Genomic DNA, 25,846 nt, shown 5'->3' with positions numbered 1-25,846 from the left:
GATACAGGTACCTAATGAAACCATAAATGGTGTTTCACAGGAGACACAATGTTCCTGCTTATGCTTTTAGGGAGAATACTTTGTCTTCAGAGTAGGGAGGACTCTGGATTTTTTGTTGGTTTTTTTTTTTTAGGCTTCCAGGCATTGTTCATGACTCAAAGAATTCTTTCTCAGCTCACTTTCCGGTCCACAGATGTGGAAGGACCCATCTAAAATCTGTTTACTTACCATAAAAGCTCTAGCTGTGGATGTCTGGCACACAGCTTCTCTGCCCCCAGAGCCAGGTGACAAGTCTGAACAGAGAGCTGCTGCTTGTCACCTGTCCTGCAGCAAAACGTTATGTACAAGTCCTGCTGGGCTCTCCCGAGCCAGCCGAGCCCTGTGTGAGGAGCAGGACTTTGGCTGGCAGTTCTGCTGTTACTCAGCGTGTTTGCTGAGCAAATAAAGCCACTGCTTTTTCCCTTTGCATTTCTGCGCAGGGTTGCAAGTGGAGAGGTCTCCACCACGGAGGGCTCTGCATCACTCTGTGCCTTTCCACTTGGAAAAGGTGAAACCCTGCCTAGAAACCATGGATGCAGGCACATATTACAGAGCACACTGCCTCCTTTTAACACCTAACTCTTCCCCTTTCTGTGCAGTCATCAGACCTGCCGGCTTTTAATGAGGGCTTTGTGGGACTGTGGCAAACATGTCTCCATCTGTCTGTTCCACTTCAAGGCTGTCAGCTTTCATTTTAGGCTGTGTTTCTCACAGGCAGCGAGTGTCTCTCTCTCTGGTAGCTGTCCTTACAAGGTTTCTTCAAATTAGATGCAGTCGGCATCACCAAAGCCAACAGAAGCATTCACTGTCCAGAGACCTGCATAAAAAAGGTTGTTCCTTGTAACAAAAAACAACACAAATGAAAAGTGAGTGTTTCTGTTCATGTAGCTCTAGGTTGGATTCACTGTTATGCCTGATTCAGAAAGCAGCTTTATCAAGGAAAGGACTTAGACATGTGTTTGCAGTTAATTAAAAGGCCTTCTTTGAACAGAGGCAAGTTAAGCGTGTGCTTACATGCTTTTGTTTGTGACCTGTGAAGACAGGCTATAGCAGTAATTGGCACTGAGATAGGAAATGAAGGACACCTTGCTCTACAAAGTGATTTCTGCTTCTTCTTCTGCCTGATTACTGTGTCTGTGAAATCTGGGCTCTTTGGAAGTTGGTGGCAGAACTCCAGGCAAGTTGAGGTGATCAGTATGTCATCCACTATACTTCTTCTGAACCTTGCAAAGCAGATTAAAAACCCTTTTTTTCCCTTCTGAAACATTTTCTCCCTAATGAAGAAACAGCTCATTTTTAAAATATGCCTCTCTTATGTCCAGTTTTGATCTTTCCTTTATTTTGCATTTTTACTTTCAAGCTGCTCACTTGATTCAATGGCATTCAGTTTCCTGTAAATGCTCCAGAACTTTGGGCACAATTAACTGTATGGCCAATCTGTAATTATTTCTAATGAACAGGCATGCCTTTTTTGGTGGACTAAAGAGCATTCCCTGGCTGCTTTGATTACCAATTTTTCTGCTTATGATACAAATAGTATTTTCCTAAAATCCACAAGTAGGCAGGCAAAATAGTTGCTCAAATCAGCTGTGAAATTAATACTGATAAGGCATTAGTTAGAGCTAATGTCTTATTTAGCCAGTGCTTGAGTGGATCCAAGTAGAAAAATCACCACCATATTAATCATTAAAGGAAAAAAGGCAGGAGAACTTGTGGTGTTACTCACTTTTGCACACAGTGTGGCTCTCTGGTGGAAAGAGTAACAATGACTCAAGAGGGATCGGAAAATTCTGTAAATATGGAATTCTGGAATGAAAATATGTCTTTGCATCTGATTGGTTCATAACATTTTTAATTATTACTGAAATAAATTACTATCCTTCTTATGGCATTTTTAATAAATCATACTGCTAAGCTCTGCCTTTTATTATCTTTAGGAAGAACATGAGAACAAGCCAATTCTGTTGGAGCCATGATAATGAGTATCAAGGAATCAACGGGTAATTGCTGAGGACAGGCTCTGAGAGAGATGTGTGCTAATCACAGTGGTGCCTGCTACACCTATTTACAGTATCAGGTCCTCTCAGAGAGCTCACAGTACTTTCTGGGGCCTGAGCTGCTTAATAGGGGGCAGGAATTTCCTTTTTCACAGTAGGATGCTGGAATTCATTGGTGAAGGATCTCTGGATGGTCTCTTGTTGGAAGAAGATCACTCAGGTCCTTTGAGGTAAGTCCCTGCAGGAACAGTTAATACTGTAGGAACTCATAAACATGCATGTACTGGCATTGGAAAAGGCAGTTCAAAACTAGTTCAACAAGTGCAGCTCTGAGCTGTGGGAGGCTGCAGAGCACCTCCATGTAGTGCTGCAAAGAAGCAATGCCCTTTGGTGGCACATTTTGCCCTGAGGAATGGAGCTGTGCTGGTTTATCTCCCTGTCTCCTGGGAGCTCAGTGGCATCAAGGGCACAATGTGCAAAGACCTTGGTCCCAGTGACTGAGCTAGGCTGTGTAAGAACATGGTTCCAGAAGAGGAAGATCCCCAGGCAGGTTGGAAAGGAAGCCATCCCCCTGGCTGTGTACATGCAGAGTTTACAGGCTGCTTCCTGGAGCAGCCATGAGCACAGGATACAGCACATCCTCTCATTTGTGCAGTGCCTGCAGCGTGGCACAGAGCCTGGTGGCACAGGATGTGCAGGGCATGCTCGGGCTCGGGGCCCTGGGCAGCACCCCTGGCAGGCTCCTGCTCTGACCTGGCGCCACCAGGTCTCACCTGGAGGGCAGCCCAGGTGCTGCTGGTGCTCCCAGCCAGCTCACCTAGCCACACACTGCTCCTGCTGCTGCAGCACACCCCAGGCAAGAGCTGCAGCCCTCTGTCCTGACACAAAGGCTGGAAAGCCATTCAAGTGGCTGAACTATAGCATACTCATCATTTTACCATTGATGGATTAGATATTTACTGGATCAGATTTAGGAGGGTGAATTTGCCTTTATTACACAATAAATACTGATGCTTTGAATTGGAATGTGCTGCAATCCCATCTCTGAGACCTGCTGGACACTGCTGCTTTTCCCAGACACTACATGCCCTTCACATAAGGATGGAGACATGAAGGCCTCTTTTTAAGGATCAATTATATTTGATGTTTATCAAATCATATCCCAGGGCAGTAAACATAGACATGTTAAGTTTATGTTCTATAACTGCATCTATTAATTTTCCAGACTGCCTTCTACAGAGGCCATTTTGTTTTCAACTTAAGCTGGTTTAACTAAAAGGTGGTGCCAAAAGGGACCATTGCAAGTCCCTTTCAGAAACTATATTTCTGCTCCCAACGAGGCCTCAGATCTAGCAGATAGGGCATGTGATGCCATGAGGGGCATCAGCTTTGCCTGCCAGTGCAACCAAAAACCAAATTCCTTTTCATCTTCATTGCTTTTCATCAGTCCAGCAAGCTAATCCTATTTACCTAGGGCAGCAGGATTGCTAGAGCTGACACACAGGACCATGTGATTTGGGCAGGGAAAAGTGTGTGACCATGTACTTGCATCCACTGATGCTGGTCATGAAACCACAGCCTCAACTGGACAAGAAGCGGGGGATTCATGTTTGGGAATGGGTAGCTGATACACAAACATCTTGTGATCATAAGTCTCCCTTTAGAGTCAGCAGAGATCTAATCAGCTTTGCCAGTGGAGTCTGCAACTTGGTTTATCTCCTCCTACAATGCTGTGTACTTGATCAGATGAATTCCATCCTTAGAGTGCGCATTTCTGCCCTGGGTTATAGAGACAGCCTGGTGTGAATTGCTTGGAGATTAGGTCAATGGTTAATGAAGTGACTCCTGCCCCCACCATTAGTTTTGCCCACCATAAAACAAGGATTTTGCTCTTATTCTTACATTAAAGAGCATGAGTTAAGTGAGTTCTTTAATGACACAAACTGAGTAATGCCAGCAGGAAGAGTAGAATCCAGTGGCCTGTCCTGCCAATACCAATGGCTTTAGCAATATGCCAGAAATGTGATGCTCAAGGCTGGGTCTCCAAATTAAAACTCACAGGCACAGCGGAGGTGTTTTGATTTAATCAGTCCTGGGCAGGTGACAGTTCCCTTAGAAGCAAACATAAGGGGTGGATGCTTTTGGAAAGCAGGTCCTTTATGTAGGTGATTAAACATGGAGGAGCCTCACTTGGGACATGAGTTTTGAAAACACCTTCATCCAGATCTTACAAGCTAATTCTATAGAGTTCATTATCAATGGCTATTTGCATAGCAAAATAGTGACTGTGAGCATTGCTTCTTGCAAGCTTTATTTGTGTTAACCTGCTTTATACATAGCCAGATGTTTCTGCCTTAATGTTTGGGCAAATAAGGTTTCAGATTGGCATGGGTGGATTAAATTATGTTCTACAGTAGCTGCAGAGCCAATGGAGGGAACCCATTTCCATCACTGTTAAGATGACAAAGCAGTTATTAAATCCAGCAGTTACAGTGGCTGTCCCAGGAAGGACTTGTCAGTCAAGTTTCCAAGTAATCTGTTTGTGAAATACATGTTCCATCTCCCTTATTGACTAACAATGTATATTATCTGTTAGTTAGTTAACTGTGGGGCTAAAGGTCTTTTTTCCTGTCATTTGTCAAGCTCTTGTGTAAAAAGCTGCAGTTAAACTGTGTATAACCTTAGGATCCTGAACAGTGCCAACTAAAGTTCTAGGAATATGCTTACTCAGTTTTTTATTAGCCACATAAAATAGACAAACTTTGTGCCTTTGCCAGTTAAATAAACCAGGACCTATCTTTTTCTTGAGAATTCTGCTTCAGAAGGATATTTTTCTTGTAAAAAATGAAATGTATAAATAAGCAAAATATATATTTGAGGAGCAGTAGCATAGCATGCCCCTGTTGTTAAAGCTCAATGCATGCATTTTATAGCACGGTAGTGATATAAAATCACTATAGGCATTATCAAAACACGGACACTAACTGTTAAAAATCAATAAATTAGGAGATCTTTTTCAAATTGGTCTTCAAAGCTTCTGTGTTGTTGATAATTATATCAAACACCTTTGTATCTAATCCTAAATAGGAAAAATGTTTCCTGGAGACTTGGTTACAGTCTATAAGCACACAGAAGGTCAGTGTTTGTGTGTTCACATATCCCCAAGGAGTTGTAACAGGCTGGGCTGACACAGTCCTCCATGGGAGACAGCCGTCCCAGTGGATTGCCCTCTAGGACACTGTGTGGGTGAACAAGAATTTGGGTGTGCACCAGTGGCCGCTCCTGAGATCTTCTGTATGGCAACATGCAGGCACTGTGTGGGCTGCAAGTGTTTCAGGAGGGACAGGAGGAGCTGCTTGATCGCTGTAATTTAATTTAGCCATCATTATCATTTGCCATCATCCTACGTGATGGCTCTGGCCTGATCCAGCAGTCAGGGCAGCAAGAGCCCAGCACTTCCTAGCAGGGCGTGTAGCACAAGTGAGCCTTCCCTCTGCTCAGGTGATTCATCCCAGCCCCAGATACCACAGTGTTCTCCTGACCTTCTCAGTCCTCCTGGCCTCCTTAGTGCCTCTCTGACCTGCTGGAAGTGTGTCACACAGCCTGCCTGTGCTGCTTGGGATGGTGACACAGATCCCAGCGTATGGGTATGGATCTCTGGCAACCAAATCCCAGTGCTCAGCCTCCCATGGCAGGGAACAGCCAGTTACAGGAGCTGTGCTGTGCCCAGTGACTGCCAGGCCCCAGTGTAACCCCAAACCTGGAGGCAGCCCAGTTCCATGTTTGAACAGCCAGTGACAGAAGCTGTGCTGTGCCCAGTGACTGCCAGGCCCCAGTGTAACCCCAAACCTGGAGGCAGCCCAGTTCCATGTTTGAACAGCCAGTGACAGAAGCTGTGCTGTGCCCAGTGACTGCCAGGCCCCAGTGTAACCCACACTTGGAGGCAGCCCAGTTCCATGTTTCTGTTTTATCTGCTCCAGGCAGCAAGGGAGCCCTCTGGGGCAGCAGGATAGCACATCAGCCTGGGGACCCTCCCACTGCAGCTCCCCCTCCTCACTCCTGCACGAGTGTTTATCTGGGACAGCTGGAGCCTTGCAAGGGGAATGGTCACCTCCAGCTCTTCCTTTCCAGACTGCCTGCACAGCCTTTGGGTGTGCCTGAGGGCCGTGATCTGCAAGGTCTCCACACAGCCTTCTGAAGCCACCAAGGTGCAAAGCAGCTAATGATTAAACCTGCTTTCTCAGTTTTACTGCTGGAGAAAGGCTTCTGTGGCAAAGCACTGAGGAGAGCACAATACTCCTTTCACATCAAAAGAACATGCAGACACCCAAGGTAAATACTGGCCTGCACTGAGCACACTTATTTCTGTGCTGCTATCTATTTACCCTGATGGTTTCAGTGAACAGAGTTCCTCAGCCCTCCAAAGAGTTCTCACAGTGGCCAAACAAACAATGTAATTTTCTGGGTTTTGTTTATTTCAGTAAAAAAAAAGCAACAGTGTGACTGAAAAATACAAAGGAAATGGAGCAGACAGTCAAGAAAGAACAAAAACAGCAAGAGGGGAAAGAAAATCAAAAGCAAGTAATTGGCAGAGTCAGAATTAGTTATTTCTATTAATTCCAAAGTTCTTTCTTCCTTCTGCCAACCTCATTTGATTGCTGGGCAACAGGGGCAGTTGCTACAGGTTTCCCTTTAGTTGAAATTATTTGTTTATAAGATGTATTATTTGTAGTAAACATAAGGGTATCACTTTGTAAAAACATTCTTCTTCAGGAAGTAATAAAACACTTGCTCAGTTTAAAGTGTGTCCTCAAGTGTTTTTGCTGGATGGGTGTTATACTCATGTGGTTTTACTCCAGTGAATCATCCCCAGAGACAGTAGAAATGAGGGATGGTGGGGAAAGAGATTTGGAAACAAATAAACACTCTAAATCAAAAGGGCAGGACTTTGTGCACAGCCCAGGCCACAATAGCATCAATGGCTCCCACAGGGCCAGAACTCCTCCTGCATTTCCCAGCCAAGGACAAAACCCAATAATCCTGCCCTCACTTTTCCTATGCAGCAACTTTCCTTGGTAGTTTGCAAACCCCAGTTCATCGGTGTCTGACGCATGGCAGATGTCTCCCAGAGTGTGCAGCCCCCTCACTGTCATTCTTCTGATGTCACTCACACCTCAAACTTAAAGGACTTACCAGCAGGGGATGGGGGAAATGCATTTGTCAGCAGCTTTTACTACAATAGTTCTTAGTAGGATTTATATTTTGAAAAAGGACAGGTTTTCTTGGGAATTCTCCATCCTTGGCAGATGCTCTAAGGGAGATGAAAGAAAATTTACAGAAAATCCCAAAGGCTGGCCCTGAAATTATTGCTCAAAGGCTGATCATTAGGAGCTGTGGCTTTGACATAACTTTAAACCCTGACTCAGAGATTCTCACATCAGGAACTCCTGTTTAAATTGTGTACTGTCTTCTTGAAATCCATACAGCAGTGATGGAAAGGTTTCGGGTTGTGGGGAAGCCATCTCATCCCTCAGTATCTCAGCCCTGCAGTCTGGCTATCCCCTGGCTGCTGGTGTCTTCCGGCAAGAGCAGCCCCAATCACTCAGGTCCACACACTGGAAATGTTTCAGAAGTACATAAATAAAACATTAATGAGGATCCATATAAGAGAAAATGCAGAAATAATACACTGGAAAGAGATGACCCTAATAAACAACTGGAGGGGTCAATGGACTTTTTATTATGATGTTAAGCCCAAATTTTATAAAAAGTTTCTCTGTAACTCACAGAGGAAGATGTAATAGTGAAATGGGTACTAAATTAGAATTCCCAATTATAACACATGCCTTGAAAAGGCAGTTCCATGGAAATCCTTTGCTTCCAATTATGCTGAATTAGGGTTAATGTTTTCACCATCACAGGGAAATTACAGTGAAACCCCAAGTACCTGTAAATAAACTACCATTGTTTCAACAACCACTCTCCCTCCCATACCAAGGGACAATTAGCTTAGACAAGATTTTAAAAACAGAAAACATATCAAATATAGCCTTTTGATACCTCCTCAGTAATCTAGGTAAAATTACCTAAAATTATCCTTCCTCTTTCTTGAAGAAATAACCACTTCATGAAACACATAAGCAAGAGCAACACTACTCTGAGCAACCTAGGTGAGGAAGCAGAGCACTGAGTGCGCATCCAGACAGGCTCATCCTGTAAATTCAGGGTGAATTTCCTCTCATCAGCTACTGGGCTTAATCTAGGTAACAAAATTAGAAGGTTGGATGTTGCCACAGAGACATTTTCAGTTCACCTTGTGGCCTGTGTTGGTGTGTTGAGAGGGACCCAGTAGCTGTGCAAAGACAACTTATCAGCAAGGGGTTATTTCCTCTAGCTACATGCTTAAAACAGACCAAAACCTCGCTGCCAGGTAATGCAAGGCCTCAATGGGAATTTCCTCAGAATAACTCCCAGGCTGAGAAACGTCTAGTACATGCATTTATTTAATTCTTTGTTATATTATATATTTACATTACGTACATGTATCTATTAGATGTTATATTTTGTAGTGTAATATTTGCATGTAAATGCTATATATTTATACACAAAATATAATATTATGTATTATGCATTAGATATTATGTTCATGTTTATTTCATTCATTTATTATTACTTATTACTTGCCAAGGACAGGAAGGGACCCCACTTCGTGGGTGTTAATGCATTTGGGGACATGAGGTGTGAGGCTGGGCTCATGTCCTGTTCCTCAGCACTGCTGGAGCTGGCACAGGACAGGAGGATTGACAGCATTGGAAGGAGTCCTCCTGGCATTAAAGAAGTGAGCAGCTCCTATTCTTCCAGGCTGAGTCACCAGGGACAATGAGCCTGTAAATGGGGGAAGAGGATCATTGTTCTGTGTTTGGTTACTAACAAGGAGAGTGGGAGACAGTTCTGTGTTTGCATATACTGAAAACTGTCCTCACCACTGCAAACACTTGTTGTTATTCAGTGCTTTCCTTGTCGATGCTTCTGATTTTCTGTTAAAGAATAATTGGTGATTTTACTGTAAGATCATTAAAAAATATTAATTCACAGCTCGATATTGTGGGATACTGGATTAGGACTGAAGTTGGCAGCATATTTGGTAGTGCATGTTTTTATAATAATAACAACAATAAATCCATGCAAAACATGCACAGTGTTTCTCCAACTTTGTACCAATTGTTTACATACAGGGCATCATCTACTACTAACTAGGAGGAGTTAAATAGTATTATTCAGTATGCACAGATCTCAAAGCACTTCACTACAGCACAGTAATTTCTTCAATCCCACTTTCTAAAGGTGAGGGGTTTGAGGTGGGAGAGAGGTGGCTCTTTTTTTGTTGGTTGGGTTTTTTATTTTGGGTTTGGGTTGGTTTTGTTTGGTTGGTTGGTTTTGGGGTTTTTGTTTGGTATGTGTTGGGGTTTTTTTGAGAAAGTTGTTAGTTTTCCCAGGCTGAAGATGTGGAGAACCAGCTCGGTAAGGGATGCTGGGGCAGGACCTGCAGAAAGGCTTTAGAATCAATCTCCCTGACAGGGAGTCTCGCATGCCATTGAGGCAATGCAAACATGGCAAGCCACGAGCAAATGCTGCAAATCACGGCAATAATGCTGAGCTTAGACTGACCTCGGCAGCAAGTGCTACTTCACTTCCAGGAAAGCGGAATACAAACTGAAAAAACAAGAATTTTTAGAAAAGCAAGTGACCAATAAAGCATCTGCAGCATCAGCAGCAGGAGCAGTGACTCTCCCGAGCGGTTTTTCTGCCTGCTCTCCTCTCGTTATCCCGCCCATCCCTCCCATGCCCTCCCTCCGCCGGCTCTCCCCGGGACGCTGCGGGATCCCCGGGGAGCGTCCGGGCCCGGGCAATGCCGAGCGCTGCGGGGCCTGGCAGGGGAACACCGGGACATCCCCTCTGGAGGGTGGGGGATGGATCCGGACCCCCGAGCAGCATCAGCCCCGCGGACGGCATCGCGGTCCCCCCTCACCTGGAACCGGTGCTGCTCCTCACGGTGTCCTCCTGTGGCTTCCGCGGCCGTCGTGAGGCTGCTGGACAGGTTCGAGCTCCCCGAGGGCTCTGTGCTTGTGATGGAGCATCCAGAGTGCGCTCAGGACTCCTGGAGGAGCAGGGATCCCGGCTTTGTTTTCAGTCGCACAAGGATTTGGGCTGTTCTACTCCCTTTTTCAGCTTTGGCCTATGATATTTTCTTGGCCAACACAGGTATAGGGGGTTAAGGGGAGGGTTTTCCCTACTCAGAGTTTTCCCTACTCAGCTGCCCTCTTGCAGCACCACACGCTTTCTTTCACAACCCAGAGTTTGTGAACAAGAGCAGGTGCTGGTGAGAAGGCAGTGGGTGTGCCCTCACATCCCCAGGGGTGCCCAGGTGCTGGTGAGAAGGCAGTGGATGTGCCCTCACATCCCCAGGGATGCCCGAATAAAGGAGGGGCTGGGAGGGAGCAGCATCCCCTGGATGAGCTGTGCCTGTGTCCCGCAGGAATGCCAAAGTACCACCCTCCAGAGCGGATCTGCTTCCACTGCTACCGTGGCCATTTGGGGTGATCTTGTCCCTGGGCATCCTGCTCCATGCCATGGTCTGTGGGGACCTTCCTGTCACAACAAAGAGGGCAGGCCTGGCTGTTCCTCATGCCACAGGAGTCTCGGGGTGGGTACCTGGCTCCATGGCACAGAGCAAATACCAGTGCTGGGAGGGTGCAAGGTGGCACACAAGCATCCCACTCTTGCATCTCTGGAGAAGGTGGCATATATCCCTCCACTCTTTCTTCTCCAAAATGTAGAATTGATTAGGACGCTTGGGTGCAACTCTGAGCAGCCCCAGTGTAGCCTGAGCACTGGGGACACTGGGAGAGTCTGGACAGGAGTTTTCTTCCACTGACCAGCAGTTTCTGTCTTCTCTTCCTTTCCCCAGAGTGCCAGCACCTCACCACATCAAAACATCATCACTCAGCCTGTGAGTCTGAAGGAAGGGGGTCAGAAGAAAACACTTTTTGTGAGGATGAAACACTTTGTTCATGGTTAAAAATAAACTTTATGCTTTTGGTCCCTTCCTCCAAGGCAATATTTTTGTGTCCTTTCTCACCAGCTTTTAGGAGGGAGTTAGGCAACCCAAAGAAGGAAACAACAGCCCCTGTTTCAAACTGCAGCAGCCACTTCAGTGACCCTGAACTGCCACCCAGGCTCACATGTGTGAATGTGAAAAGCATGTGGGTTGCAGGGATAGAGGTCTCCCCTCCGTGAAAGCTGGGAGGAAATCAGAAGTGGCAAAATGCCATTTCAGCTCAACCCCTGCCCAAATTGTTCATCTTCCACCTGTAGGCCCCTGCAAAATGGCCAGGCAGAGCTGGACTCTGGCAAGGTTTGGAATGCTTAGTGCCCCCTGGCATGAAAGTGATCAAATAAACTATAGTGTGTATTGATAGGAAAATGGATACTGGAGGAAGAAGGGGATTGTGGCAGATATGGAAGTCTCTTCTTGCCTCTCCTTTCTGTCCCCAGGAGCTCCTCATGAAGAGAAATGCCTACCCTGGCATAACACCTGACACCACCCCACCCATCCACCCCTTCCTCCACCCGTGTCTGATCCATTCTGAGGACTTCATTAGCTAAACTAAGAGCAGTCCCAGTATCAGTCAACACAGACTACAGAGAGATGAACCCTGTACCGTGAAGAAGGAAGCTTACAAATCTTGCTTCAGGGGTAGAATTTGAGAATTGTATCTTTCAGGAGTTTAAAATTTACCCAATAAACCACAAAACACTAAACATAGGCTATGAATCTTAAACCAAAAAAGGAGGTGTGAGAGCACAGAGATCAATAAACCATAGGCCCTGGACCACAGGGATAAGCCATAAACTTCTGGCAATCTGTGACAAACACTGAAGGCTAAACCATCAACCCTAAGCAATAACCACTAAAGCTGGGTGAAAACCTGGAAATGCTGCTACTGGTGTTTTACAACTTTCTTTGGAGGTGAGAACACCACAGAGAATGGTGTGTTCTGGCTGTCAGAAGTGGTTTTGAGAAGTTTTATATGCTATTACACCTAGACTCTATTAACACCCTGTGCAGGGGATACTGGATCTCTGGCACAGCATCAGCTCCACTGATGGCATCATGGTCCCCCCACATATTTTCCTCATTCCTTTGTTGAAATGAGTGATGAACAACAGCCAAAGGTCTGCCACAGGTGGAGAAATGCAGATTTACCACTGTAGAGAAGACACTTCTAGATTACAGGGTCCACATTTGCCACAGGGACCAAAGAGATGGAGACTCAGAAGTGGCACCTCCCACTTTTACAAAGAAGTTTGATGGACCTCTATATTTATGTTTGATTTTCATTAAGTTTCTTATGTGCCCAGCTGGCCAGCACTTTCCCACTGTTTAAGTGCTGTTCAGCTGGCTGCAGAGGGAACAGGGCATAACTGTTGAAAACCAGGAGACTGGACTGTATTTTTCAAAGATGATGCAACTTCCCCTCCTGGCTATCCTTGATGTTTCTATGCATATAAAACTTCTGCAATTTCAGAGGTGTTTACAACTAATCATATTATTAAAATTCCTGTATTAAACAGTAATTAATTTCTCTCACAACATTCCACAGTGTACACCATTATTATCGTTCTGTAAGGCTTAAGCTGTACCATATCCATATGTACACACTTCCCTAAGACATTAGTATGTCCATCAGCATGATGGCAATGTTTTGGAAGCACTCCATAAGCAGTCACCATTCCTATAAATGTTCTATTTGTGAATGTTCTATTTCCTGAATATGTTTGAAAATTGCATCCTGAGTGTGATTCCAATGCTGCACACGTTCTGTTGGAAAAACAATAACGCCCTTGTAGGAAAACGTGAATTTCAGTATTCCAAAGCAGAAATCCTGAGAGAGAATGAAGACCATCTCCAGGATGCCTTTTACTATGTTTGACACGTACTGGTAGGAAGTTCTTATTTCAAAAACCTCAAGAAATACTGCATTTATCATATTAGAGTGATACTTCAAGAAGATGCTGTAAGGAATACAGCTAAGCAGCTTAATGCTACAGTTGTAACCTAAGCTGTTCTCATTTATTACTGCCACTGTGATTGATACAGTTGCACACTCTGTAGCATTTCAGATTCATAACAGTGTAGTTGTTAAGCAGGACTTTGTTTCAGCTATTTTTATAACGCATGCATATAAGATGCAAAATGGCAAATCAGAGATAATTATAATTAATTGCACCAGCAAGTACTAAAGCATCCGTAGCCTAAGAAAGTCAGCATCTTGCAACAAAGTTCTTAAAACAAACCAGGTAAAAATAAATGTAAATAAGATATTAGATTTTGAATGTATGTATAAGAGAGGATGTTCTTATGAATAACAAGGCAACAGTGCCATCTTGAGGTTAGTAGAGTATTAAAGGAAGAGGAATGCCAAAGAGTGCTCTCTCAAGGCATTTTACTTTTAAATAGAGAAACGTGTGTCCCAAGAGAAAAAAAAAAATGCTCTCAAGCCATTTTCTTACCTTGGTTGTGTTAAAGGAAAAAACATTTGCAAATGCCAGCCTTTTCACAAGAGGGTTAGAGGGATGGAGCTCCTCCCCTGTGAGGAAGGATTAAGAGTATTGGGGTTGTTCAGCCTGGAGAAGGCTCTGGGGTGACCTAACTGTGGCCCTCCCATACCTGGACAGAGCCCACAAGAAAGATGACAGTCTGTTCACTAGAGCACGTTGTGACAAGGGGGAATGGCTTTTAACCGAGAGTAGGTTTAGACTAGATCCTAGGAAGAAGTTCTTGCTGTGAGGGTGGTGAGGCACTGGAACAGATTGCCCACAGAAATTATGGATGTTTCTTGGATGGTCCCTGGCAGTGTTCAAGGCCAGGCTGGATGGACTTCTGAGCAACCTGGTCTAGGTGAAGTGTCCCTGTCCATGGCTGTGAGGCTGGAACCAGATGATCTGTAAGCTCCCTTCCAACTCAAACCATTCTGTGACTGTATGAATAAGGTCTCTCATGAATCAGTATTCATTTTCTTGGCTGCCTGTTTTCCTCCTTTCACTGATACCTGCATTTTATAGACAAAACATTCCTGAATCCTTTGTATTTTTTCCAATTGTACTGACGCCACTGTATCCTACCCTTTAATGTTTTACGCGTTAGGCCATAAAGATCCACATGAAGGCCAGAACTGTGTTGCAGTGCAATGCAGTGATTCAGGCACAGAACAGAAAAACCTGAGTGTGCAAACATGGTGACAAGGCAGGGATTTACCCTCCACATACGTGTGAGCAGCCTCAGAAATATGAAAGAATGCTGAGGAAAGCTGCACTGATCCACATTGGCACATTCCCACCACACCTACTGCTAGGGAATGACCACCAAAATATTGGTAGTTTTAGATCAGCAAACAAAATAGTCATGTCTAATTCTTTTAAGCAAAGGTTGAAAACAGCAACCATTCCACAAGCAAATGTTAAGTTCTGCTGGGTTGTTAAGAATCTGCTAGAGCAGATCTGTTGTTGGGTTCCACAAGTTACTCAAGAACATAAGGATTTACTGTTTAAAGGACAACTGCCCCACCCCAAAACCCAGATGCTAATACACTGGATGGTGTCCCATCCTGGACAGCAGTCTCAGGGGATCAGTTTATAGCAGTTTCAAGGCAAGGCAAAGAAGGTGCTATTTCAAATGCCCTGCCCTGGCACAGGCCTTGTAGGAGGACGGACAAGGCATTCAGCTGCTCAGGCAGAAAGGAATATAAACTCAGAAGTTACGTTATTCTGACCCATCCCACACATTAGTCAAAACATAAAGTTAAAAGCAATCTGCTTTCATAGAGCACTTACTTAGTGGGAAGAGATGGATAAAATCTTTGTGCTCTTTCGTTAAAAAATATTTACAAGTGCAGAAAAGAAGGCACTGTTTTCCCACATAAACAGAATATAAACACTTCCTTTATCAACAACTGTGCATTACATACAACATTTTAACCTACAGACTGAAAATCTCTGTACATTTTTCATCTGAAAAGTTTTTCACATCAGATTTTAAACAAATAATTTATATATATCCATTCTTTATATTTTCAGAAGAGTAAAGTATGGTAAACAGGAGGACCAAAATATTTTTCTTTAACAATACAATTAATTCAGTTTGTTTTATTTGGTATCAAAAGTACCTATTTTCATCATATAGCATCTTATCCATTTATCATAAACTACCTGTCATAAACGAAGAGTTTGTGAAACTGCTAAAATAATTTCTCAGTAGGTTCTAGCTTAAGAGAGGGAGGCACAAGTATCTGCCTATACATTTAATCTTCTTTTCAAAGATAAATGTATCTGTTACAGTTTCAACGCATGCCCAAGATTTGTCTGCTCTTTAGTTGATAGTTTTTTTCCAGTTCAGCCAGCGCTTGAGCCCGTAGATTTGCAGCATAGAGACGCCTTTTGAGATCAGAGCTTTTTCCTTTGGAAAGGAAATAGTTTTCCATATTATGAGGTACAGCTTTCTCTTCAGTTCCATCATAGTGTGAGTTCTTCTTGGTTGTAGAAAGGGGAAGCAGGAGTGTGTTATCTTAAGAAATCAAAAAGTACTGCATTAGTGCATCTTCCAGCATTTATTGGTTTTAACCCTGATGCCCAATTTGTCATCTACCTATGGCTTTAAGTCATCGAATTAAATGCATCTCTGTTAATAGCAACAATTCTTTTCTATTTTTTGAGAAAAAAAAATTGAAAACAAGCCTTTTAAATGATCATGGTAAAAAGATATATGCCATAGTAGTTTTTAGGGTGCACCTCCCAAGACCTAAGGAAAGATTAGTTGATTAAGGAAAGAAGACAGGTTTCTTCTGAAGGACAGGAATTAAATAAACAGTAACATAAGCCAGTTCCAAAAGAAAATGCGGAATGAATTTTCAGCTACTGAAAAAAGCTTGTCTTTGCTTCACAGCAAGGGTAGACTCAACCTGGCCAGTGGTTTTTGTACTTCACCCACATCATTCCAACTCCATCCTTGCATTAAGTCACTGGGGTACAAATTAGTCTCTGACTTGGTGAGCAATGAATTTAGGTGAATTGAAAATTAACAGGCTGCTTTCACTGCAGCCTTCAGAACAGGAATTTTCATAGAATATCCTATAGCATACCACCATCAAACAGCAGTCAATGATTTAAGAGTAGAAAAACTGCCATCAAAAACTACTGTAACAGCTGAGTTGCCTCACATAAGAGCCAACTTCACAAGGCTCAACTTAAAGTGTGATTTTTACTCAAAGGTCTCACTATTCTAATCTCAACACCGAAGCCTTAATTGTCAATTTATGAGGCTACAGCAAAGATGCAATAAGCACAAAAGAGCAAGAATGAATTTTAAAAGCCAGTAAATATTTCAGCACTTTTTAGCTTCATCAGTGTAAGTCAGGTCTGTTTTAACATTAAATGGTTCACTAAGAATCAGAACATCCCTGTAAAAATAGGGCAGTGTCTAGGACACAGTCTTAAAAACCAAGATTTTTGGTATTCCATTTTATTGTCAAGTGAACCACCCAATCGACTTCTAGGAGAAATTAGGGATCTAAGAGATGTGTGAGATGCAATCCAGTTGTGAAAAATATAGCAATATTTGAGCAACTGAAAACACAAGCAAGCAATCTTAGTAGCACTATTGGAGAAACACTTGGTCCATTTGTATGAGAATGGGCATAATTTTAGAAACACTGTTACAAGAGCACTATGGGATGAAATAGAAGGGCAGCAAATCACATGCTCTACAGATATTGAAAAATTTGGTCAGTTTTATAATAACTATGTTCACTTTGCTGCATTATCCAGCTTGAGGTATTAACCACACAAACAGGTTTTGCCTATCCTCAAAAACTAATATGCCTGGTAAGGTCAAATATCATGTAAAGGGGTGGGAAATGCAGAAGAGAACAGAAGTAAGAGCTGAAGCTCATTTGCCTTCAGTCATCCAGTTTTAGATGCAACATCAGAAAGCCAAAAGCAAGTTTGTTCTCAAATTCTTTAATGTGTCGATGTCAGACAAGATGTTGAGACAGGTGGAATTCCCAAAGTTGACAGAAATGTTAGGTACAGCTCAAGCACTCCCTTGCTAGGGGCATTTTACTTGTGTCCTTTTCTGCTCTGATAGGCATTTCTTGGAAAAAAAGAAAAAGCTACTTCAGTTTTATTTGCTTTGGAGGCAGTGACATGCTTATCTTGCTTTATCAGACCAAAACTAAATGAAGAGAGGGTTACTGCACGTTAAAGAGTGTTCACACATCTTTGTTCTAGAGCACTACTTCTGACCCAGCCCTTCACTATCCCTACCACTATTTAAAAAGGCATTTAGATACTTGAATATTATTTTTAATAATAACAGATGGGAGCAATTAACAGATGATACCCTTATGATAGCAAAGAATGAACAACCAAGGGCAAAGCGAGTATAAAATACTACCATAAAACAGATTGGACTAGAGGTAGTCAGGAAGTGTTTTAGTACATTTTCAAATATGAGTTTTTCTTTCTATAATAGCAATGTGTATTCTTCATAGTTTATATGATGCACCCACCAGTCACAGCTGGGTCCCTTGCAAAAAAATAGTACTTCCCATGCTGAAGCTTTTGGAAGTTTAATGAAAACTGAATTTATTAGACATGTACAATTTTATTTAAATTAACCAAATCAAAGGTCTGTAAAAAGACATCCACACATAAAATAAGTGCAACTCTGAGAAAGGTTTGGGTCACCACAAGAACCTCATTTCTCAGACAGCACCAAACTGCAGTGCAAACAGTGCTAACTCAGGCTTATGGTTGAGCATCACTCATTAAGTCCTTTTGCAAAGCAGAAAATCAAAAGTCTCTTCTCAACCTTGCAGCCATAAGTGGGCTTTGCCTTTCCCCAAGGGGACTGTGGTGAGCACGCTGAGCACCAGGGGCTTTCTTCTGCTCACACCAGACTACATCGACCCGTGCAAGCGCCTGCCGGAGTATTTGCATACCTGGGCCTTCCGCGCACGTTACCTCCTGCTGCTGCTGCTTCTGGAGACTGCACCTCTTCAGCAGGCTTTCAGCTCTGGTGTGGGAAGAGAAGTTTAAGCTGTTTGTTGTAAGACTGTAGAGCTTCTAATATAGACTATTATAGGTTAGTAAGATACCTAGCAAGTTTGTCCTCTGCCAGTCTCTCCCGAACACTGAGCTCCCGTTCTCTCTCTGGAAGCAGAAATACGGCAGTATGCAGCGTGAACATGTAAATGTTAGAGTGACTGTGCATGGTGGGCTTCTCTTACAGGGAAAGACAGCAGTAATAGCCAGTCAGGTGCACCCACACTTCTGATTCTATGGCTCTAAACAAAGGTTACTGCTGCGTAGATACACCTTTATCAATGCACTAATAAAGCACTGACAAGTACTCTGAAATGCCAGGCACGCTTCTGTCCCAAACTCTGACGTGTCTGCAACAAAGAGACAGCAACTTTCTATTCTGCACATTAACTCGTGGCACACATGACACCAGGTTTAAATATTATATATGAGATATTATAATCCAGCTATGATTTAACACCCTGCTTACAACAGCAGCAGCTGTTATTCAGGCTCAGACAAAAAAATCCATATGGTTAAAAACTGTATTGCAGAGCCTACTGCATATGCAGAGAGATATTTCATGTGGAGGAAATACCAACACTTGAGGACCAGCCATCTATAGACTCACAGGTAAGCTACCTGTGGGGAGCAGCTTTTATAATAGCAGTTGACAGTTTACTCAAAGATTTTTTTCCAGCATGAGGCTCATCTTAGGTTACATGTTAGAATAAGCAATGTTTACTTACACAGTAGGTGAAAAAGCAACCTATACTGCACAGTGCGGACCCTACGTTTCTGTATACTTTCCTAACTGCCACTCAGGTTTAATAATCTTCATAAACCAGATTTCCATATCCAAACTACCAAGTCTATCTTAGTAACTTAAAGAAGCTAGTATAGCAGAGTAAGCCCCTAGCATTCTTGGTTTGGTGTTTAGACACAGTTCTAGTGGTGAATGAAGTACTACAGTATCTTAGTGCATTAAAATGAGGGTTGTGAAAACTGTCTACTTTTTCTTCCTCCAACTGAATCAGAATCCCATTGCCACCCCCTTCCCAAAATGGAATAGCATACGCTCCAGACGCTGTTCTCTCTCTTTAATGGCTTGCTCTCGCTCCTGTAACTGCTGCTCCTTTCGTTTCAGCTCATTTACTACAACATCTGAGAACTGCAGCCTTTCTGGCTCCCACAGTTTGAGGCATCTTCTTTCAGAATTCTGTTTCTGTTCTTCTGTTGCCATATCTTCTATCAAGGGGTGCCGCAGAATATCTTCAACAGAAGGTCGGCAGTAATCCTAAAGGAAATTAGGAAATGGAAAGGCATTAGCAACAGGTTCCATCTGTAAGGAGAAACAGTGAGGTCAGAGATTTCCAAGCAAGATCAGCTAAGGTGCTACAAAGCAAAGGAGAGATTGGAGAAAACTGGAGTTGGGAAGCTGTAGCACAGCAGGATGATAAAAGCTAAGGGAGAAGGCTGTCACCAGCCTTCAGCTCTAGAGCTGCAGGACTGTGTCTCCCAGCCCAGGGACCCTCTCCCTGCAGAGTCAGAAGGGGGTGAGTGAGCCTGTAGAGGCAGCTGCCAGCACGTTGCTCAGCTAACACTCTGCTGAACAATCCATGCCTGCTTGAAGCTTGGGCACTTGTTACAGCTTCGTTCCCCCTGCCACGTTGTTCTCAATATCTCCACACCAGGTGTGGGGGAACAAGCTATACATTAGCCATATAAAGCCAATCCTAAAATGAAGAAAAATCGGCCCCTTCCAGCTCCTAAACACACTGGAACCATTTTAACCCTGAAGCTATAAGGCCTCAATGAGCATGCAACCAGGAAACCCCATGTAAGCCAATATTGAGGCCACCTTTTGGCACCCTGTGACCCTGGCATGACACTTGAGCTGCTGCCTCTGATGGACTCAGAGCAAACTCCTCCCTCCTTCCTCTACAAGTGACACTGCCGGTGACAAGGTGATAACAACCACTACTTCAGGTAGGTTTGTTTCATAATTGAGAAGAAAAACTAGTATTTCAGTACTAGCTCAAATCACAGGTGGAGAAATTAGTAATTGGTTCTTACCTTTACATTCAGCATGTCCCTGAGAAGGTTGTTCAGCTCATCTGAGTAACGATACGGTATTCGCCTGACCCTCCCTTCCCTTATCTTTTCTGCCAGCTCCTTTTGGTTGAAAGCTGTAAATGGAGGCCTGAAGAAGAAAAGCTTGCTTGGATTCTTTCACTAGTTTTACAGGACTTATTTTCAGGAAAAAAAAAAGTATCAGACTATGAAAAAAAAACTGCAGTCAAGGTTTGTTTTGACTATCTAATGTCAAGACCAATAGAGAAATAAAAATCTAGGACTAGTCTCTGAAACCTTTAAGCTTTCATCTACACAAAATACAATCACACCTACATTAGCAGTTATGCTTCCACATTTGTTACCACACCACCCTACTTACGAGAGAGCACATAATTCATACACGATACATCCCAGCGACCAGATGTCAGATTTCTCATTGTATGACAAGTAGTTCATTTGTTCCTAAAGAAAGAGAACAATCTTAGGTTTATTACAAAGACATAGTTCCACTATTTCAGGATAATCAGCTACTATTCAAACCTGAAATAAACCATTATATACTGGAGCAACTTCTAATATTCCATCTTAACTAATATCCATATCTACTCTTACTAGAAGGATTTTAACTATTTGTAGCAATACTACACCGTAGAAGACTGAAGCGTTGCAGCAATCTTTAATTGATGCAACTCTATTTCAGTCAACATTAATTTTTCCCACACAAAGTGCCCTGTATCAGGGAAATAAGTAATTCCTGCTCATTTCCACTATAATTTAAAATCCTACCATTAGAAGGTAATTTAATAAGGTCTTTACCTTAACAGTATGAAGCATAAAAGGTCTCTAACATCCCTATTCCTTTTCAGGAACAATATACTCCAACACCTCTAGTGTCCCAAGAATATAACAAAACTTATACAGCAAAGAGCAACTGTTATTAGAAGGAAGTTGATTGTGTGGGGAAGAAAGGAGATGAAAATAACTGCAGGATAACCTTGTCTCCAGAGCACACATACTTTATGAAAAAAGTCACCTGCATTTAAAACCAATAAGGCTTCATTAAAACCTCCCAAACATTCATGGACTCTGAGACCAACAGAGCACACTTTGGAGGGGCAGAAGGGAAGATAAGGTATAGAAGGAGGTCTTACTGGAGACATGTAATATGGAGTGCCGACAAACGTTGTGGCAAAGCTGGTGTTATGGCGCAATATCCTGGCCAGCCCAAAGTCTCCAAGTTTCACATTCTGTTTGCCATCTAGAAAGACATTTGCTGGTTTCAGGTCCCGGTGCACAGCGACTGCACCATCGCTCCGTCTGTGACACTCCTTCAGGGCCAACGTTAACTGGGTCAGCACTCGGAGAACAAAGCTTTCATCCAAGAAATGCCTGCAAAACGAACACATTGTGTAATGGATTTTCTGAACACACATCAGTTTGATAAGTCACTGCCAGTTTTAGTTCCGTAACTTTTTTCATGGTACTGTCATAAAACACCACTCAAATAAGCACGATCAGCAACAGGCATCTACATATTCCACCTTTAAAACTAATTGTTTTTAAAAATCACTGCAAATACGTTAGATGACATTGAGGCTTTCATTGCAGAATAACTGCAGTATTTCCTTCCTCTCCCATACCATCTAACAAACGCATAGCATTTTCATTATTTACAAACATCAATTTGATGTTTTTGTGATGAGATCTGTCCCTTTGATCACTTAAGATAACAATATGTTGCCACTTATTAATAATGAGCATACATACAGTAACAGCCAAAACAGAGCTGATTTTTTTAATACAAACTTCCTTAAATGAAAACAATGATGCTGGCAGGCAGCTGCACAACTGTTTTAGGCTATCCTCACAAAGAGGTGGAGTCATGTACTTGTTTTGACCTAAGAATGTGAAAACTGACACTATACTTAAGTAGGAGATTAGACCAAGATGAAGACTTATCAACTTGATGTCTCTCCAAACTTTATATATAGGCAGATAAAACAGCTTTTCACATTGCGTTCAAAATCACTCCTCCCTTCCACACACTTTGGCGTCCTCATAAACCCCAGGAGTTTTACTCATGGGTAAGACCATGCTGCCTGTCAAAAGGAGCTGTAACCTCCTGGTTTATGTTCCTAACCCCATTCATAGCCAGAAACCCCTCAACAGCATCTGCCTCCCAGGAGAGCTCGGGGTTTCTTATACTTCAGCACCAACACCCAACCCGGTGATGCAGCCAATAGCATAGTTCCCATCGCTGTTGTAACTTTGTACAAAACCTTTCACGTTCGAGAAGAGTTGTCGGGCCCAGAGGTTTTAACCTGAAACTGCTCAGAAGTTACAAAGTAACTTTCCCTTCTCCCCGGGCTGCCCACGCCCCGTGCCAGACACTCCAAGCACACTCCACATGCCTTTCTTTGGCGCACTTGGCGATGAGGCTGGCCAGGTCTCCCCCGTCGCAGTACTCCATGACGATGTACAGGGTGGTGCTGCTCCTGTCGATGATGCGATCGTAGTAGCGCACGATGTTCGGGTGCCGCAGCTCCCTCAGCAGGTTCACCTCCGACACGAGCATCTGCTTCTCCGACTCCGTCATCGCGCCATAGTCCAGTTCCTTCCATACCAAGATCTGCGGAGGCACAAACACCCTGGGGAGTGACCGGGACAGCGGCCGGGCCGCGCGGCTGCCAGAGCCGCTCGAGTGTCGCGGAGAGCCGCCAGCACCGGGCGGGGACGCACGGCAGCGGCAAAGCTGCGCTGCCGCCGGTTCCCCTGCCGCTCACCTTGCCGTCGGCCTTGCGGCGGACCTTGCGGCACTTCCCGTAGGAGCCGGCGCCGATGGTGAGCAGCACCTCGTAGTCGTCGGGGCGGCCGGGCATGGCGGGGAGCGCACGGACCGCGCCAGGCCGCGCGGGCCCCTGCGCTCGCGCCGCGCCGTTCAAACGCACCGCCCCGCCGGCCCATTGGCCGCGCCGCCCGCGCGCCGCGCACGCCCATTGGCTGCGCCGCCGTAAACAGCGACCGCGAGGCCCGGCGGGTACGGCCGTTACCCCTGGGGGCGGGGCCTGCGCCCATCGCGAGACCGGGGCGGGGCCGGACCTCCCCTGGCCCCGCCCCGCGGCTGAGGGAGACGCCCACGGCTGCTTTGCCGGCTGCTTCCCTTTCCTTTCCCCGACTTTTTCCCTTTTCCATTTTTCTTTCTTTTCTTTTCCTTCCCTCCTTCCTGGTTAGACAAATCACCGGGCCTGCAGGTATCAATAAATCACATATTCCTAGCTCCTCAGGAAGGGGCGGGTTTTTTCCATCAAAAATAACACTGAATCATCACCTTTCCTAAAATGCTTACATCTGGTGGACAGATAATGATAGATAATTTCACTATTCAGAAATGCTTAAAAAAAACCCTCAAGCTTTTTAAAATAATGTAAATGTAGTCTGATTTACATTATTTACTGATTTATTGCAGTCTACACCTTCTTCGTGAGGGGAAGAGCGGGGGCAGGCACTGATCTCTGCTCTGGTGACAGTGACAGGACTGAGGGAGACGCCCTCGGCTGCCTTGCCGGCTGCTTCCCTTTCGTTTCCCTGACTTTTTCCCTTTTCCATTTTTCTTCCTTTTCCTTTCTTCTCTCCTTCCTGGTTATCCCTTCTTCCAAATCACCGGGCCTGCAGGTATCAATAAGTCACATATTCATAGCTCCTCAGGAAGGGACGGGTTTTTTCCATCAAAAATAACAGCAAATAATCACCTTTCCTGAAATGCTTACATGTGTTGGATAATGATAGATAATTTCACTATTCAGAAATGCTAAAAAAACCCTTAAGCTATTTAAAATAATGTAAATCTAGTCTGATTTACATTATTTGCTGATTTATTGCAGTCTACAGCTTCTTTGTGAGGGGAAGAGCAGGGGCAGGCACTGGTCTGTACTCTGTGGTGACAGGGACAGGACCCGAGGGAATGGCCTGAAGCTGTGTCAGGGCAGGCTTAGGCTGGGCATTAGAGAAAGGTTCCTCACCCAGAGGGTGGCTGGGCACTGGAACAGGCTCCCCAGGGAAGTGGTCACAGCACCAGCCTGATGGAGCCCAAGAAGTGTTTGGACAAAGCTCTCAGGCACATGGTGTGACTTTTGGGTTGTCCTGTGCAGGGCCAGGAGCTGGACTCGAAGATCCTTGTGGGTCCCTTCCAACTCAGTATGTTCTGTAAAAATCATCCTTTAAAACTAGTGTGGAAAATTTCCTCAAAAAATTTTCTTCAAAAATTCCCTGATGAATAACTACCAAAGTCATGGCAGCTCTCCTGTCCCACCACATATGAACAGCCATGCTACATCATACACAAACCACCTGCTGAAAACAAACCAAAGCATGTAATGGCTTAAAACATAACATTTGGGAAATGCAAACTGTGGGTCCACATCCAAACTCTGAGCCAGCAAATACTGTGGTTACATTAAATGGCACTGAGTAACACCACAATCTACTAATGGCATTATTTACATTTTAAGAAGAATGTAGTGTATTTTCTAGCATCATTTATGATAAGAATGACACCAAGGTGCAGTTCTGGATGCAATTTAATCTCTATCCATGTGGCAGTGGCTGTGACTGGAACAAGAACTCCTTCAGCACAGCATTGTAACAATACAGAATCATTGTGGCCTGGGCTGGAAAGGACCCTGAAGATCATCTTGTTCCAGCTCCCTGCCATGGGCAGGGACACCTTTCCTGAATCAGATGTGAAAGGAACAGTTGTATGTCCTGACCTAGAAATTCAGCAACAGGACTGAGTAGTTCCTCATTTTGCATCTCCGAGTGGTCTCAATTATTTCCCAATTTTGTTTCAGCTTTGAAATAGGTTTGAGTAGGTGTCATGCTATGACTGAATATTTATGAAATATTCTTCTATTAGTCTTTAGAAAAATCAAAATCTTTACTTTTATCATCAGGAGGCAGAAAAACTCCTGCTGGCCATTATAAAAATTGTATAGACGTCCATCTGTACAGAATGAATGCCCATTCCAGGAGAAAATGAGCAAATGAATTCTACAGTGTGAAGATATTTTGGTTTTGTAATTAGTGAGTAACAGGGTGATCAGAAGGGTTTGTGTTTATTACTGATTTCAATTGCCTTGAAAGAAAATCCTCACCTGCACCATTAGCATAGTGAATAAATTATGGCATTGCACAATGAGAGTGACAAGCAGTGCAGGATGTATTATTCAGGCTGTAAGCTTCATTATTGGTTTCTAATATCTCCATTTCCAACTTCTGTGTGTTCAAATTAGCAAAAGGTCATCGTGCATTCCCACTGGTATCAATGGGAGCCTGTCTATTTATATTCCAAAAGAAATGGAGCAGGATTTCAATACTGTGTTTTGTCTAGGCACTATCTTAAAAGTTTCTTTAGAAATGTTGGTTTGAATCAGAGAAATGTCAGAATGTCATGCTTCAAAAGCCAGCAGCAGAGTCATTTTACTTTTTATTATACTTATTAAGGGCTGGCTAATTTTGAGAAAAATGCATTTCTGAAAGTGGTTATTAGAATTTTTGACAGGCACTCCATTTTCTTTCTTTCTGATTTTCACACTTAT

General features: G+C 43.7%; 1 protein-coding gene across 1 annotated transcript; it reads right to left on the bottom strand.

The window, feature by feature from the left end:
- Positions 1-15,436: 15,436 nt before the first annotated feature.
- Positions 15,437-23,131, bottom strand: NEK2 (NIMA related kinase 2). Its single transcript, XM_054280397.1, has 9 exons — positions 23,036-23,131; positions 22,664-22,881; positions 21,404-21,641; positions 20,632-20,714; positions 20,253-20,379; positions 19,254-19,473; positions 18,251-18,305; positions 18,095-18,168; positions 15,437-15,660 (listed from the first exon to the last, which is right to left on the bottom strand). The coding sequence occupies exons 1-9, from the start codon at positions 23,129-23,131 to the stop codon at positions 15,437-15,439; spliced, it is 1,335 nt and encodes a 444-aa protein (XP_054136372.1).
- Positions 23,132-25,846: the final 2,715 nt, after the last annotated feature.

This window comes from Melozone crissalis, unplaced genomic scaffold, assembly GCF_028551555.1.
Source record: "Melozone crissalis strain CALT ecotype California unplaced genomic scaffold, PUWL_Pcris_2 ptg000027l_1, whole genome shotgun sequence".
Classification (NCBI taxonomy): domain Eukaryota; kingdom Metazoa; phylum Chordata; class Aves; order Passeriformes; family Passerellidae; genus Melozone; species Melozone crissalis.
Note: the sequence above shows the minus strand (reverse complement) of the source record. Positions and strands in the feature narration are given on the sequence as shown.

Excerpts from the sequence above, each read along its gene's own strand:
- NEK2 (XM_054280397.1), bottom strand. The coding sequence starts at position 23,131 with ATGCCCGGCCGCCCCGACGACTACGAGGTGCTGCTCACCATCGGCGCC. Across the intron at positions 21,642-22,663 it reads GCCAAGTGCGCCAAAGAAAG|GCATTTCTTGGATGAAAGCT; the intron begins GCATGTGGAGTG and ends TTCGTTTTGCAG. Across the intron at positions 20,380-20,631 it reads TATGAATTATGTGCTCTCTC|GCCTCCATTTACAGCTTTCA; the intron begins GTAAGTAGGGTG and ends TTTCTTCTTCAG.